The sequence below is a fragment of the Puma concolor genome, chromosome E4 (genome assembly GCF_028749965.1).
Source record: "Puma concolor isolate L17-30 chromosome E4, mPumCon1.1.hap2, whole genome shotgun sequence".
Lineage (NCBI taxonomy): Eukaryota > Metazoa > Chordata > Mammalia > Carnivora > Felidae > Puma > Puma concolor.
In genome coordinates this window covers 47,650,643-47,668,802 of record NC_141683.1, presented here as the reverse complement: position 1 = coordinate 47,668,802, position 18,160 = coordinate 47,650,643, and the positions used below count along the sequence as shown (strand labels likewise).

Genomic DNA, 18,160 nt, shown 5'->3' with positions numbered 1-18,160 from the left:
ATTGCTTTGTTCTTTCTACTTTCTCTTTTTACCTGACAATAGCTGTAGAGATATTTTTGATATCTATACCTTGATGTTACTCTTTTTAATTGCTGCACAGTGTTTCAAAATATGACTATGCTGTAAGTTATCTACTCATCTCCTAATATTAAATATTAAGCAGTTTCCACTTTTCTGCCACCACAGTGTTGCAGGGAATATTACCTATTGTCGTACCTGCTCTCATGTGGATGTGCATGAACGTTTCCCTCTCCTAGAACCTGAAAGTGTATTTGCTACATTACAGCATATGGGCCTTCAAATTTGAATAGATATCAACAAATTGCCTTTCAGAATACTAATCTATTTACCACACTCTCGCCAACATTTGGCATTGTTTGAACCTTTATTTATTTGTTTTGCCAATCTGACCTGTGAAAAGCAAAATTCATGTTTTCTTGTTTACATTCTCCAAATTATTGACAGTGAGCATCATTTTTTCTTCCAAGTTTTAATTTAAACTCCAGTTAGTTAATATACAGTGTAATATTTGTTTCATGTGTAGGATTTATGGATTCAGCACTTACATACAACACCCAGTGCTCATCAAAAGTGCCCTCCTCCATACCCATCACCATTTAACCTATCCTCCTGCCCATCTCCCCTCCAGCAACCTTCAGTTTGTTCTCTATTGTTAAGAGTCTGCCTTATGGTTTGCCTCTCTTTTTCCTCCCTATGCTCACCTGTTTTGTTTCTTTTTTTTTTAATGTTTATTAATTTTTGAGAGAGAGACATACTGTGAGTGGGGGAGGGGCAAAGAGAGAGGAAGACACAAAATCCAAAGCAGGCTCCTGACTCTGAGCTGTCAGCATAGAGCCCAACGCAGGGCTGAAACTCACGAGCTATGAGATCATGACCTGAGCTGAAGTCGGACATTTAATGGCCTGAGCCACCCAAGCGCCCCTCATTTGTTTTGTTTTTTAAGTTCCACATATGCATGAAATCATATGGTATAGTCTTTCCCTGACTTATTTCACTCAGCACAGTCTCTAGAGTATTGTTTAATACAGCTATTGCTTAACTGAATATTTTTAAATTGCCTGGTTATATCCTCCATACATTTTTCTATGTTGTCAATTTTACTGATTTATTAAAAGTTTGCATACAACCCTTTATTTTATTCAATGCAAATCTTTACTCTTTGCTACTTAAGTCTTAGACACCTGCTCTCAGAAACTATAATGATACTCAAATTGAGACTAGGCTGTGAGAAATAAGCTGTCACGAACAATATGAATCAATACAGCCCTATCAGTGTAAGCAAACCTCAGTAGCCCTTGAACTTGAAGTCTGGGAAATATCTAATTGCTCTTTTGTGATTGTTTCCTTTTGTCCATTTATAGAGCTAGCTTGAGTATTCATCTTATTGTCATAAATTTCTTTTCTCATAATTCAAACAATCCCATGTAAAAGCAAACTTTTCTCTGCATTTGGATCTTGCATTTTTCATTTTTTATTCTGAGCCTATGGGCAGAATATGTAGTGTCCAATAAGCTTGAGTTCCTCTGTTTCTAAAATAAATTCCCAGCATTTATAGTCTTATAAATCACAAGAATGAAAGGTATTACAACACTGTGAGAACATCGTTCAACAATATTGTTTTCCTTCATGTTCATTTAATAATATTTATGTGGTTAAAATAATTAAAAGGGAGAAAATCCACATGGATTTCCACATATATTTTCTATCAACTGGACCCTTGCAACAAATAGAGACATGGTACTCACTTGCCATCTTTGAACCAGTGAATAACGGGGAAGGGAGTGCCTTTGACTTGGCATTCGAGAGTGGTGTCATGGTTGAGGACAACAGAGACTTCATTTGGGGAGCTGGCACCTATTATGGTGGGAGGAACTTGAACAAAGACATTTTATCATGAAAATCTATGATTTAGCAAAAACGAATGGGGGGAGGGAGAGCAGATTATTAATGATTTCTATAGTATTTCAGTAAGATTTTAATATTACAAATAAAATATCACATAAAATACCTTCATATTGCATCTGTAGACCCACCCAAATGTTAAATTTAAATATTGGAACACATTCATAAAAAATTTGCTAGCAGGACAATTACCTGCAAGAATTATGGTTGATTAGAACTAATTCATTTTGAGGAGAAGTAAACCCATATGCAAAAAGAGTTTGGAATATAAGTGAGCCGTGAAGCTCATAAAATGCAATTTACTAGTGCTGTACATTTTAGAAAATGAATGACATAATGAATATTAATCTTATAAGGTTCAAAACTGACATATTACAACATAGTGCTATTTAATGTATATTACCCTTGTTTCTTTTAAAGGGCCCCTAGGCTACGCCTGGATAGGGGACATACTATGAAAACGACTATGCTAGTTTTTATTCTCAGAATTATCAAAATATTGAAGAATTCCTGTACACTTCCTGGACTTTGAAATCCTCTCCCTTCATATCATGTTAAGATGTTTGGTCTTCATCTTCAGAGCAATGACTAGCCACCAAAGTAGCTCTGTCGATAGAGAAGGGGTGTGATCAGATTTGTGTTCGGATATCACATTGGCTAGGGAATGAAGACTGGATTTCAGCGGCAAAGAGTGGAGGAAGGGGAGCAGTTCAGAGGCTACTTTAATTCGGCTTATAAATGATGATACTTTCACAGTTAAAAATGAAAGGAAGTAGACAGTTTAACATTGGATTAGGAAGTAGACTTAACAGGATGTAGGCAGATTTATTAAGTTGGGGAGGAGGAGGTAGAAAAGAGGAGTGCCAGGTTCTAGCAGAGGCAAGCTGGTGGATGGGGGTGCTGTGATGGGCATCGCTGAAGATGAGCAGAACAGATACTCATTGACGTTTCTGTTTGATATGCCACTGAGACATTCAAGTCAAGACACTGTGGAAAAGACAAGATATATATTCTAAGATCCAGAGAAGTCTGAGCTGGAAATAAAAATTTGGGGAGTCATCAGCACATAGAATTTAAAGTAAATGAGTGCTGAGAGAAATAACAGCAATGAGACTAATGATAGGAAAGATTACTTAGTGTGTTTGTTATAGTCTGTGCTTACATTTAAGGATAAATTTGGTAGAGGAAATGCAAAGTACTTCAGGCTCTGAGAAGACTAATGAGAGGGATTATTTTCATGCTAAAGCAGTTTAAAAATGGCAATTTGAATGCAGCATCATTCCCAGACTTCATTTCCACCCCAGACTGACAAACATATGCCCCTTTTGATGAACAAAACACTGAAAAGGGAGGAATTCATTTTATCACAAAGTAAACTTTAATTGGAAAATACAATTTCACAAGCTAAAATGACAAAACTTTAAATTTATGATTACCATTAAAATTTTATAAATGCCTCATAACCCAATTTATATCCCAATTCTTCTACCCGCACTCAGAATTTTCCCCTCTCAATTAGAATCAGGGCAGAGGTGATTTAGTTATGAGTTAATCAGAATGCAGGGAAAGGAGCATTTGCTATCTCCTCCAGTTCCAGTTACAACCTAGCAGCTTTGGATGTCGACAACATTAATGAGTTTTACTCTGCATCATCCTGTATAGTTATTTCCCAGAGAATTTCCTGCCTGCCTAGCAGGAGAAATTGACAAGAGCAGTAATTTACTATTTTATGTGTAATACAGTACCAAACATCCACAGACATCTCTGTATGATAAATAATCAATAGCTTAAAACATTCTATAGCATATGACTCTGGTTAACCAAATCAAAGACAAAATAATGGCAGACCAAAACAAATTACATTTCTCTTATCAATTTCTTTCTAATCTCTTTGCTCTTTCACACTGTCAGCTCCACCCAATTATAAGAAATGCATCTGAAAACTGTAGTATTTTTTTTTAAGTTTATTTATTTATTTTGAGCGAGAGACAGCGAGCACAAGCGGGGGAGGGGCAGAGACAGAAGGAAAGAGAGAATCTTAAGCTGGCTTGGCACTATCAGCGCAGAGCCCAGTGCGCAACTCGAACTCATGAACCGTGAGATCATGACCTGAGCCAAAAGCAAGAGTCAGACTCTTAACCCACTGAGCCACCCAGGTGTCCCTGAAAACTGTAGTTTTTTTAAAAGACCATTTCCCTTACCTAGCACATCGATGTTAAAATACTTCTGAGAAGTGCCTGCAATATTAACTGCTTTGCAGGAATATCTTCCTGCATCCTCTGGAGTGGCTCTAAAGAGCTTTAATATCTTTCCATTGTTCGTGATCTGAATACTGCTGCTTTCAGTCACCTTCAAAGGCCAAAATGGTCAGTGTTATTTCCAATCCTAATACAAATGCATAATTAAGAATTGATGTAAAAGTTTTATATCACTATTAATGAGAAAGTCACATCTGAATGGTTTATTTCAGAGGCGGATGCAATGAGTTATGCATATTTTGATGTCTTCATTTACCTGGACGTCATCTTTGTACCACATAATGACAGGAGAAGGAGTACCTTCAACTTCACAAAAGAGATTGGCCAGGTGATTGACCAACACAGATACATTTGTTACTTGTTCTTTATCTTTAATTACTGGAGGAACTGCAAAAAGAGAGAAGTCATGGCTAGACAATTTTATAACAAATATTATTTATGAAGTCTCTTTACACAGGCCTTTAGAAAGCAAATTCTGAGATACATGATAGCCAAGAAAGGCTGGTCATAATTTAAGCACATGCCTTAACATAAAGTGAAATATCTCAACCAATATATAGTAACCCTTACTAAATTTTTACTCTGTCAGTTCAGAGTTTTATAGTGAAGATAAATCTTAGGATACATTTAAGGAAAACCTAGTTAGTCCACATACCACTGAAAATGCAAACTGCTAGGGTCTTAATGAAGTCATGTGGGACTCACTACTTCGCTGATGGAAGTGTATACTGCCCCGTGTCTATGAAAGCCAATATCCATGAAATTGCTATGTATGTATGTATTCTAGAGACAGTGTGTGAGCAGGGGAGAGAGGCCAAGGGGGAGGGAGAGAGGGAGAGAGGGAGAGAGGGAGAGAGGGAGAGAGGGAGAGAGGGAGAGAGAGAGAGAGAGAGAGAGAATGAATCTCAAGCAGTTTCCATGTGGAGCCTAATGCAAGGCTTGATCCCATGACCCTGGTATCATGATCAGAGTTGAAATCAAGAGTTAGACACTCAACTGACTGGGCCACTCAGATGCGTCAATGAAATTTTAAAATGAACATAACTTGTGACTGCTGCAAAATGACAAATGTACAAGTATTTCAGTGAAGTGCTACTTATACTAACAAACAATTGGTTGCACCTATATGTTCATCATTAATAGATGAAGGTTAAGGAAATCATGGCACAGTCATACAGTGGGATGCTATGTAGATATAAATAAGGGTTAGGAATATTGAATAATCCCCAAAATAGATATGTTAGTAAAATAGACAAGTGTAGAGCCATGTATACAGTATTCTCCTATATGTTTACCTTTTTATACAAAAAAACAGAGAATAAAATATATATTCATATTTTCTTGTTATGCATAAAATAACTCTGGGAAAATACATACACACACACACACACACACACAAACACGCATACATGCATACAAAGCTAATAACTTTCTTTGCCCCTAGGGAGGATAAGTAGATAGCTTAGCTTAGGCCATGAGGCTTCTGACTATTCTACCATTTGAATTTTGAATAAAGTCACAATAAAAAAATTTCACGAAATTTTAAATCAATCCATCAATCAATTAATCAGTGCAGCTCTCTCCCCGGTATCTTACCGCTGCGTCAGTGCAGTTAGGCATCAGCAAATTAATGAGAGGAGAGAGGAGGACCCTGCTCTTGGGCACCCGCAGGAACTTACTCCAGCTCCAGACACACCGTAAACACTTTCATCTAGCGGAAGATAAGCTGTGAAATCGGATTTCTGAACCACAAGACACTTGTGTAAAAACTGCATTCCATGCCAGGCCTGAAATGTTCCAAAGCTCAGTTCGTATTTTCTTTTAGAAATTATTTTGGCGAGGAGAGAGGGAAGATGGCAGCGTAGGAGGACGCTGGGCTCACCGCGCGTCCTGCTGATCACTTAGATTCCACCTACACCTGCCTAAATAACCCAGAAAACCGCCAGAGGATTAGCAGAACGGAGTCTCCAGAGCCAAGTGCAGACGAGAGGCCCACGGAAGAGGGTAGGAAGGACGGCGAGGCGGTGCGCGCTCCACAGACTGGCGGGAGGGAGCCGGGGCGGAGGGGCGGCTCGCGGGCCAAGCAGAGCCCCCGAGTCTGGCTGGCAAAAGCGGAGGGGCCTGACGGACTGTGTTCCGACAGCAAGTGCGACTTAGCGTCTGGGAGGTCATAAGTTAACTGCTCTGCTCGGAAAGCGGGAAGGCTGGAGGACAAAGGGAGGGAGAGCTGCTGAGCCCCCTGACGACAGAGCTCAGTTTGGTGGGGAACAAAGGCGCTCGCCAGCGCCATCTCCCCCGCCCATCCCCCAGCCAAAATCCCAAAGGGAACCAGTTCCTGCCAGGGAACTTGCTCGCTCCGCGCAAACACCCAACTCTGTGCTTCTGCGGAGCCAAACCTCCGACAGCGGGTCTGACTCCCTCCCGCTGCCACAGGGCCCCTCCTGAAGTGGATCACCTAAGGAGAAGCGAGCCAAGCCTGCCCCTCCTGCCCCCGTGCACCTTGCCTACCCACCCCAGCTAATACGCCAGATCCGCAGCATCACAAGCCTGGCAGTGTGCAAGTAGCCCAGACGGGCCACGCCACCCCACAGTGAATCCCGCCCCTAGGAGAGGGGAAGAAAGGCAAACACCCGTCTGACTGTGGCCCCAGCGGTGGGCTGGGGGCAGACATCAGGTCGGACTGCGGCCCCGCCCACCAACTCCAGTTATACACCACAACAGGGGAAGTGCCCTGCAGGTCCTCACCACGCCAGGGACTATCCAAAATGACCAAGCGGAAGAATTGCCCTCAGAAGAATCTCCAGGAAATAACAACAGCTAATGAACTGATCAAAAAGGATTTAAATAATATAACAGAAAGTGAATTTATAATAATAGTCATAAAATTAATCGCTGGGCTTGAAAACAGTATAGCTGACAGCAGAGAATCTCTTGCTACAGAGATCAAGGGACTAAGGAACAGTCACGAGGAGCTGAAAAGCGCTTTAAACGAAATGCAAAACAAAATGGAAACAACGACAGCTCGGATTGAAGAGGCAGAGGAGAGAATAGGTGAACTAGAAGATAAAGTTATGGAAACAGAGGAAGCTGAGAGAAAGAGAGATAAAAAAATCCAGGAGTATGAGGGGAAAATTAGAGAACTAAGTGATACACTAAAAAGAAATAATATACACATAATTGGTATCCCAGAGGAGGAAGAGAGAGGGAAAGGTGCTGAAGGGGTACTTGAAGAAATTATAGCTGAGAACTTCCCTGAACTGGGGAAGGAAAAAGGCACTGAAATCCAAGAGGCACAGAGAACTCCCTTCAGACATAACTTGAATCGATCTTCTGCACGACATATCATAGAGAAACTGGCAAAATACAAGGATAAAGAGAAAATTCTGAACGCAGCAAGGGATAAACGTGCCCTCACATATAAAGGGAGACCTATAAGACTCGTGACTGATCTCTCTTTTGAAACTTGGCAGGCCAGAAAGAATTGGCACGAGATCTTCAGTGTGCTAACAGAAAAAATATGCAGCCGAGAATCCTTTATCCAGCAAGTCTGTCATTTAGAATAGGAGAGATAAAGGTCTTCCCAAACAAACAAAAACTGAAGGAATTTGTCACCACTAAACCAGCCCTACAAGAGATCCTAAGGGGGACCCTGTGAGACAAAATACCGGAGACATCACTACAAGCATAAAACATACAGACATCACAATGACTCTAAACCCATATCTTTCTATAACACTAATGTAAATGGATTAAATGCGCCAACCAAAAGACATAGGGTATCAGAATGGATAAAAAAACAAGACCCATCTATTTGCTGTCTACAAGAGACTCATTTTAGACCTGAGGACACCTTTAGATTGAGAGTGAGGGGATGGAGAACTATTTATCATGCTACTGGAAGCCAAAAGAAAGCTGGAGTAGCCATACTTATATCAGACAAACTAGACTTTAAATTAAAGGCTGTAACAAGAGATGAAGAAGGACATTATATAATAGTGAGAGGGTCTATCCATCAGGAAGAGCTAACAATTATAAATGTCTATGCGCCGAATACCGGAGCGCCCAAATATATAAAACAATTACTCATAAACATAAGCAACCTTATTGATAAGAATGTGGTAATTGCAGGGGACTTTAACACCCCACTTACAGAAATGGATAGATCATCTAGACACACGGTCAATAAAGAAACAAGGGCCCTGAATGAGACATTCTTAGAGAAGAAATTAAAAAATATATGGAAACAAACGAAAATGAAAATACAACAATCCAAACGCTTTGGGATGCAGCGAAGGCAGTCCTGAGAGGAAAATACATTGCAATCCAGGCCTATCTCAAGAAACAAGAAAAATCCCAAATACAAAATCTAACAGCACACCTAAAGGAAATAGAAGCAGAACAGCAAAGGCAGCCTAAACCCAGCAGAAGAAGAGAAATAATAAAGATCAGAGCAGAAATAAACAATATAGAATCTAAAAAAAACTGTAGAGCAGATCAACGAAACCAAGAGTTGGTTTTTTGAAAAAATAAACAAAATTGACAAACCTCTAGCCAGGCTTCTCAAAAAGAAAAGGGAGATGACCCAAATAGATAAAATCATGAATGAAAATGGAATTATTACAACCAATCCCTCAGAGATACAAACAATTATCAGGGAATACTATGAAAAATTATATGCCAACAAATTGGACAACGTGGAAGAAATGGACAAATTCCTAAACACCCACACGCTTCCAAAACTCAATCAGGAGGAAAGAGAAAGCTTGAACAGACCCATAACCAGTGAAGAAATTGAATCAGTTATCAAAAATCTCCCAACAAATAAGACTCCAGGACCAGATGGCTTCCCAGGGGAGTTCTACCAGACGTTTAAAGCAGAGATAATACCTATCCTTCTCAAGCTATTCCAAGAAATAGAAGAGGAAGGAAAATTTCCAGACTCATTCTATGAAGCCAGTATTACTTTGATTCCTAAACCAGACAGAGACCCAGTAAAAAAAGAGAACTACAGGCCAATATCCCTGATGAATATGGATGCAAAAATTCTCAATAAGATACTAGCATATTGAATTCAACGGCATATAAAAAGAATTATGCACCATGACCAAGTGGGATTCATTCCTGGGATGCAGGGCTGGTTCAACATTCGCAAATCAATCAACGTGATACATCACATTAACAAAAAAAAAGAGAAGAACCATATGATCCTGTCAATCGATGCAGAAAAGGCCTTTGACAAAATCCAGCACCCTTTCTTAATAAAAACCCTTGAGAAAGTCGGGATAGAAGGAACATACTTAAAGATCATAAAAGCCATTTATGAAAAGCCCACAGCTAACATCATCCTCAACGGGGAAAAACTGAGAGCTTTTTCCCTGAGATCAGGAACACGACAGGGATGTCCACTCTCACCGCTGTTGTTTAACATAGTGCTGGAAGTTCTAGCATCAGCAATCAGACAACAACAGGAAATCAAAGGGATCACAATTGGCAAAGATGAAGTCAAGCTTTCGCTTTTTGCAGATGACATGATATTATACATGGAAAATCCGATAGACTCCACCAAAAGTCTGCTAGAACTGATCCATGAATTCAGCAAAGTTGCAGGATACAAAATCAATGTACAGAAATCAGTTGCATTCTTATACACTAACAATGAAGCAACAGAAAGACAAATAAAGAAACTGATCCCATTCACAATTGCACCAAGAAGCATAAAATACCTAGGAATAAATCTAACCAAAGATGTAAAAGATCTGTATGCTGAAAACTATAGAAAACTTATGAAGGTAATTGAAGAAGATTTAAAGAAATGGAAAGACATTCCCTGCTCATGGATTGGAAGAATAAATATTGTCAAAATGTCAATACTACCCAAAGCTTATCTACACATTCAATGCAATCCCAATCAAAATTGCACCAGCATTCTTCTCGAAACTAGAACAAGCAATCCTAAAATTCATATGGAACCACAAAAGGCCCCGAATAGCCAAAGTAATTTTGAAGAAGAAGACCAAAGCAGGAGGCATCACAATCCCAGACTTTAGCCTCTACTACAAAGCTGTCATCATCAAGACAGCATGGTATTGGCACAAAAACAGACACATAGACCAATGGAATAGAATAGAAACCCCAGAACTAGACCCACAAACCTATGGCCAACTCATCTTTGACAAAGCAGGAAAGCACATCCAATGGAAAAAAGACAGTCTCTTTAACAAATGGTGCTGGGAGAACTGGACAGCAACATGCAGAAGGTTGAAACTAGACCACTTTCTCACACCATTCACAAAAATAAACTCAAAATGGATAAAGGACCTGAATGTGAGACAGGAAACCATCAAAACCTTAGAGGAGAAAGCAGGAAAAGACCTCTCTGACCTCAGCCGTAGCAATCTCTTACTCGACACATCCCCAAAGGCAAGGGAATTAAAAGCAAAAGTGAATTACTGGGACCTTATGAAGATAAAAAGCTTCTGCACAGCAAAGGAAACAACCAACAAAACTAAAAGGCAACCAACGGAATGGGAAAAGATATTTGCAAATGACATATCGGACAAAGGGCTAGTATCCAAAATCTATCAAGAGCTCACCAAACTCCACACCCGAAAAGCAAATAACCCAGTGAAGAAATGGGCAGAAAACATGAAGAGACACTTCTCTAAAGAAGACATCCGGATGGCCAACAGGCACATGAAAAGATGTTCAGCGTCGCTCCTTATCAGGGAAATACAAATCAAAACCACACTCAGCTATCACCTCACGCCAGTCAGAGTGGCCAAAATGAACAAATCAGGAGACTATAGATGCTGGAGAGGATGTGGAGAAACGGGAACCCTCTTGCACTGTTGGTGGGAATGCAAATTGGTGCAGCCGCTCTGGAAAGCAGTGTGGAGGTTCCTCAGAAAATTAAAAATAGACCTACCCTATGACCCAGCAATAGCACTGCTAGGAATTTATCCAAGGGACACAGGAGTACTGATGCATAGGGGCACTTGTACCCCAATGTTTACAGCAGCACTCTCAACAATAGCCAAATTATGGAAAGAGCCTAAATGTCCATCAACTGATGAATGGATAAAGAAATTGTGGTTTATATACACAATGGAATACTACATGGCAATGAGAAAAAATGAAATATGGCCTTTTGTAGCAACGTGGATGGAACTGGAGAGTGTGATGCTAAGTGAAATAAGCCATACAGAGAAAGTCAGATACCATATGGTTTCACTCTTATGTGGATCCTGAGAAACTTAACAGAAACCCATGGGGGAGGGGAAGGAAAAAAAAAAGAGGTTAGAGTGGGAGAGAGCCAAAGCATAAGAGACTGTTAAAAACTGAGAACAAACTGAGGGTTGATGGGGGGTGGGAGGGAGGAAAGGGTGGGTGATGGGTATTGAGGAGGGCACCTTTTGGGATGAGCACTGGGTGTTGTATGGAAACAAATTTGACAATAAATTTCATGTATTAAAAAAAATAATAAAATAAAATAAAATAAAAAAATTAATCAGTGCAATAAGATTTTCAGTTTTCTGTTTGATAACATTCTATTCACATTAATATTAAATAATAATACATTAAGAGAATAACATATATAAGAATTTGAAAATGTCACATATTCAATTGTATGATTTTTCTATGTTTACCATGGACTTTGAGGTTATATTTTTTTTCTGTGGTTCCAGCTTCATTGACTGCCACACAGATGTACTCCCCACTGTCAAAGGGTGTAACAGAAGCAATGACCAACAATGCACCATCTTCCAAGATAGAAATCCCAGGCTCTCTGCCTGTCAGCTCTCTACCATTCCATATCCATTTGATGGTTGGTTTGGGGGTACCTAAATAAGAAAGCAAAGCTTTGTGACATTTTAAATAAAATTAGGAATCATTACAACATATCAAATATATTTACGAGAAATAAAAATATTTTTATGACTATAATTTGTACACTAAGGCACTATGCTACTTTCAAGATATTTCTCCTGGCATGAAATAGCAAAGAGATTGGTATTTAAGGCCTCTAATTCCTGATCAGTCTTAAGAGACCTATGGTCTCTAGTGTAGAGGCTGAGCAAGTTGTTTATATCAAGATATTCAGAAGACAGTAAGCAAACCAAAACACATTCTTGAGTAAGTTCATGATCATTAGTGGGGAAAAAAACTATATTAATCAAATGGGAGAGTTCAGGGATGAAAACAAATGAAGAACAGAAAGCAAGAGACTATCACAGGAATACAACATAAAAATTGCCCAACCAAATAGAATGCATACATGATATGCAGAAGCGATACTTTATAATTTCACATTTAAAAAAATTTAACCCACGAACCGTGAGATCATGACCTGAGCTGAAGTCGGACGCTTAACCAACTGAGTCACCCAGGCACCCCTAAAAATTTTTTTTTTGATCTTTATTTTTTAGAAAGAGAGAGAGAAAGAGAGAGAGAGAGAGTGCGAGCGAGCTCAAGTGGAGGGGGAACAGAGAAAGAGGGAGGCACAGAATCCAAAACAGGCTCCAGGCTCCAAGCTGTCAGCACACAGCCCAACACGGGGCTCAAACTCATGAAACATGAGTTCATGACCTGAACTGAAGTCGGATGCTTAACCAACTGAGCCACCCAGGCGCCCCTATAATTCACATTTTAAATAGGCCTGACATAGTAGAGATGAGCAATCTACTATCTACACATATGTGATGATCTCATGCTGCTAAACATAGGACAGTAGAACAATTCTTGACTTCTTATATTGAAAAGAAAGTTGGGAAAGCAGAGAGGACTGATTTCCTAGATTTATTTATGACAAAAGGGTAAATGGAAGTGATGTGCTCATGAGTAAAACTCACAAAACCATTCTGAAGTACATAATTGAGCCCAAAGCACATATTGGTAATAGACAAACATTAATTCTGTATTAAGAATATATTTATTTAACAAACAAGGTATCAGGTACTATTCTAAGTACTTTTAAAATTTACTTAATATCTATAAAAATATAAAAAAGAACATTAAATTAATATGATTACACATTATTAATAATCCTACATTAATGGGTAATAAAAATATTAAAATAATGGCATATAATCCAAGACAAGAACAAAAGAATGGCAGAATCTATAAAATGTGCCATTAATGCTAAAGGACTTATAAAAGTAACTGTGAAAGTTATATTTATGAGAAAAAATAAAACAAAAAGATTGGCCTATTTTGTTGTGCTGATAGTAAAAGGCTGACTGATGAGAAAGAGAAGGTGAACTGATGGTCTGCAGTTGTCTTTGTTGCCAAAGAAAAAAGGCGTATAATCATTTCCTCATTTCTTTACATCCCGCTCATTCCTTTATGGGTTTCAGACTTAGTGGATATTTGTGAAGCTAATAAATGAAAAACTAAATGAACAAGCAAAAGAAGTATTATCTTTAACTTCTAAATGGTAAATGGTAGAACAATTATGGCCAAGATGAAATTTGTTGTAAAAGATAATGATACGGTATCTAGCTAGTTTATTATTTTTAAAAATTTTTAATGTTTATTTTTATTTTTGAGAGAGAGAGAGACAGAGTGCAAGCAAGGGAGGGGCAGAGAGAGAGTGAGACACAGAATCCAAAACAGGCTTCAGGCTCTGAGCTGTCAGCACAGAGTCCAATGTGGGGCTTGAACCCATGAACCATGAGATCATGACCTGAGCCAAAGTTGGACACTTAACCAACTGAGCCACCAAGACACTCCTCTGGCTCCCACATTTTAAAGACAAATCCTGTCAGAAGTAACAGGAAGTAGCATGAACTAAATGGGAAAGATACTAGATAAGACAAGTTTGGAATAACAGGTCTTTCCACTGAAGCAAATAAAGTATGTGTTGGGGAAAAATACCTATTCAATGAGCTGTTATTTAAAAGAGAGATTAAAAAAATAAAACAAAAGAGGGATTAATTGTCATTATGCCCAAATGTTATAGCAAGGGCCAACAAATGGATCTTTTTATAATGATGTTTTGGGTTCAATAGAGAAATCTGATATAACTTTATGCCAGTGCCCATATGTCCAAGTACTACATACCTTTTGCAGGACATGGAAATGCAATGCGTTGGTTGGCCACTCTTTCTTGGAATGGAGTGTTATATGGAGGTTCTAGATCTTCCAGTGTAGGTGGTTCTATTAGAAACATAAATGCATTATCACAGGCTTTCCTTAAGCAGTATCAAACTCTCCTGAGGCATCATCAACCAACTACATTGGTGAACTGCTATCTTTCCGGATTCCTCTTTTAAATAGGACACAAATTTCTAGCTGCCAGACATTTCTACCTCGATGTGACCTAGGGATCTAAAACTCATAATGTCCCCACTGTCCAAATTTATCATTTTGTGCTTCCCACAATTCTCTTGTGTTTCCTTTATTCCCTCAGTTAAGGTGTCATGCTTCATCCATTTTTCTTATGTTTCCCTCCCTTACTCCTGACCTCCACATCCAATCAATCATATAGTGCCATATGTTCATCACATATCTGTATCTTTATCTTCCTCTATCCTTAAGGTCACTGCTGATTTCAAACCCTCACTCCTCTTGCCAAAATTACTTCAATAGACTTCTTACAGGAATCCTTTTTTTTTTTTCAAATGTGTTCCCCTTTGGATTCATAATCTACAGAGTCCTCAGAATACTCTCTCTGAACCGCAAATCTCATTTGGGGCTTCCCTGATGAAAATCATTACTTGTATTCATTTTACCTGCAGGATAAAGTTTCACACCTGTTCGTCCTTCAGTACACCCTATCAATGAATCCAATCTCCCTGAACACCCTCACTATCCATGAAGAAATCATGAAGAAATTTGGGAGTCTTTCTTGAGTCCTCTATCTCCTTTACTCCCTATATCCAATTGGTCACCATCCCTGATGATTTCCTCTTCTAATTATTTTTTGAGTCCACTGTCTTCTTTCCTCCAGTCCAGCTACCATCATCTTTTGCCTGAGCTACTTCTGTAGCCCCCAGCTGCTTCTCTTCACCTTCTCTAGACAAACCATTCTCTCCCCCAAAGAGTGATCTTTTAAAATCCACACCCGACACATCATTTCCCAGTAACAACCCCTCTGAATCTTTTCACTGCATACAAAATAAAGTCTAAACTCCTTAATCTAGGTTCCTAGATCTTGGATAATCTGGCCCATGACTGTGTGTCCAGCTTTACCACATATCACTCAACACTCAGTCTGAAATGGGCCAGCTGGCCTTTACTGATTGATGTATTGATTTATGACAGTATATCCAAAATGTCGTATTTCCTCCTAGAAGGCTCTCACCACTCCACCCCACCCTACTGTATCTTTGCCCATCACCTAATAAGCTTCTACTCCTTCTTCAAATCTCAACTTGCATGTCCCAATCCTTGAAAGCCTTCTTTGATTTGTCTTTCTTTAAAAACTCTTATAGATCTACCATTTCATGACAGCATTAACCAATTTTTGTGCATGAGATTATCTTGTAAATGTCTATCTTTCCCATTGAACCATAAACATAAGCACTCAATAAAGTCTCCTGAATCAATGGGTGAACTGGATAAGCTCTCCAACAGTGTGCTAGCCATCCATCCCAAATTGCAATGGGGCAGTTATGAAGTACTAAGTACTATGCTAAATACAATACATCCTTATCTTTCCTTCTTGCCTTTCCACTATCATTCTCTCTGCCAATAATGCTCTTCCCCTTAATTTCCATATGGCTGGTTCTCCTTAGTCAACAGATCTCACTCCAAGTATTACTCCTCAGAGAAGTTCTACCTGACATTGCATCTAAAGTAGTCAATTGCTGGGAGTATCACCCTATTCTAATTTTCTACTTAGCACTTCTCACTATCTGTATGTCTTGCTTACTTGCTCGATTTCTGCCGATGCACAGTAGAACAGCTTATGACAGCTGGTGCTTTGCTTTTCTCACTACTTTCTCCTCATTGCCTACAATATGACAGACACCTGGCAGGAGCTTGATAAATATTTGTTGTTTGAAGGAATAAATATTTATTTTTAAAGCCTCAACACAAAGCCAACATCATTAGGGGAAACAGCAGATCTAGATTTTTAGGGATCAACATTGAGTGCATGCTAACAGGATGAGGTGAAATCCGACTCCAACTCACTCTGTTCACAATTTCTCCCAAACCAAAAACAGTGGGTGGGGTACTTATCTAGGATTGTATCCATTATTGACATCATCCATGGCAACTTCATTTTCAAAAGTAAACATACAAAAATGGATGCAGGTTTAGTAATAGTATGGTTTCACTTCTTTCTAGAATGGTTCTCCTTTCAAAGTTAACTCGAGTCATAAAAGGTACAGAAATCTTCCAAAAGTGATCCACGACTCTCTAAGATTATATATTTTGTATAGACTCCAGGGGTTTTTCCCCACTCCCCACCCCCACCATACTTCTATTTCCTTATGCCCCAAATCACCTTGGACATGTAGGGTTATTTCCGATTCATCACTGCCTGCTATGTTAGTAGCAACACATGTATATATGCCGGCGTCAGAGAGCATGGCTTGGTTGATGCTTAAAGTTCCATCTGAACTGCTAATATGCTGCCCTCCATCAACCAGCATGGCACTTCCACCTTTAAACCAGGTGATTACAGGAAGAGGTGTCCCTTGAGCATTGCACGGAATGTCCACTCTTTGACCAACTTGGACTTTGATTAGTTTAGGGCCACGCTGTATCTTTGGAGGAACTAGAAACAAATGAGGATTAATAATCCAATTAAAAATGCTTTTAATGTTTATTTTTTATTTTTTGAGAGAGAGAGAGAGAGAGAGAGAGAGAGAAGGGGAAGAGCAGAGAGAGGGAGACACAGAACCTGAAGCAGGCTCCAGGCTCCAAGCTATCAGCACAGCTTGACATGTGGCCCGAACCCATGAACCCCGAGACCATGACCTGATCATGACTCAAGCCCAAGTCTGACGCTCAACTGACTGAGCCACCCAGGCGCCCCTATAATCCAATTTTAAACAAATTCTTTCCTTTTCTCACTTTAAATGAGAACTCTTTACCAAGAGGCAGAATGAAAAAGTGGAACGATCTCAGGATTTGGACCCAGGCTCAGGCCACTTAGTAGCTGTGTGATCTAGAGCAAGTCAGTAAATTTCCTGAGGCTTGTTTCCTTAATAATCCAGGCCAAATAACCTAATCAATACCAGTACACTGCAAGGATTATGGGAAATAATAAATCTGAAACCCCTCATGCCAGACTTGAGGAAAAAGCAAGTATTTAAAAATGTTAGGTTTCCTTTAATTTATAAATAACTTGAAGTTTAAAACTCCCTCAAAAGGCAATCTAGATGATTTATATAATTTAAGAAAGTAAAAGAAAAAGCATTTCTCTTCAGGTACTCCTACTTTTTCTTCTCTTTGTGGAAGGTTTAGCCAGATAGGAAGAAAAGTTTCTCATTTAAAAAACAAAAAAAGTTTCTCATAAAAGCCTTTGCTAATTTCAGAGAAGAACATCAAAACCGAGTCTCTATTTCTTGTCTTTACAGTACCTTCCTTTAGAAATTTAAATGAGATAATTTATCAGAAACATTGCCAATATTAATGCAAATAGGGAAACAGTTGACTTTAAGCAGGGAGAGATAAGGACCCTCAGGGAGACAGCCTGTATAGCTTCAGCCGGGAGGCTGAGAAAGCGACAGCGGCAGCGGAGTTTGGGAAAAAAAGAGGATGAGATGAATCTGTTCCAGACCTCCCTGAGCTAGGTGCCAAGCATGAAGTCTCACAAACATTCTGATAAGGTCCCAATAAAAGTCAGGACAGAAATCTTCAGCACCTACCTGGTCAGGACCCCTTTCACTCTTGAGAGCTTTATACTTTCCCTCCATAAACTCTATCACTTTGCTCACTCTCTGTTGTCCCCGAGATTCATTCTTTGACTCCGTGAGACAAGGACCAGCGTCTCTCCCACCCCCCTGTAACAACTGGCTTCCATGTAC

At 39.3% G+C, this 18,160-nt stretch overlaps 1 protein-coding gene across 3 annotated transcripts in view; it reads right to left on the bottom strand.

Annotated features, from left to right (window-relative positions):
* The window catches only part of HMCN1 (hemicentin 1), a 482,690-nt gene that overhangs the window by 210,252 nt on the left and 254,278 nt on the right, over positions 1 to 18,160 (bottom strand). For all 3 annotated transcript variants that reach the window (XM_086694136.1, XM_086694137.1, XM_086694138.1), the window contains 6 exons: positions 16,633 to 16,905; positions 14,241 to 14,336; positions 11,828 to 12,022; positions 4,438 to 4,568; positions 4,125 to 4,272; positions 1,767 to 1,893 (listed from right to left, as the gene is read on the bottom strand). In XM_086694136.1, coding sequence (XP_086550262.1) covers positions 1,767 to 1,893; positions 4,125 to 4,272; positions 4,438 to 4,568; positions 11,828 to 12,022; positions 14,241 to 14,336; positions 16,633 to 16,905 — 970 coding nt within the window. The remainder of the gene's footprint in view (positions 1 to 1,766; positions 1,894 to 4,124; positions 4,273 to 4,437; positions 4,569 to 11,827; positions 12,023 to 14,240; positions 14,337 to 16,632; positions 16,906 to 18,160) is intronic.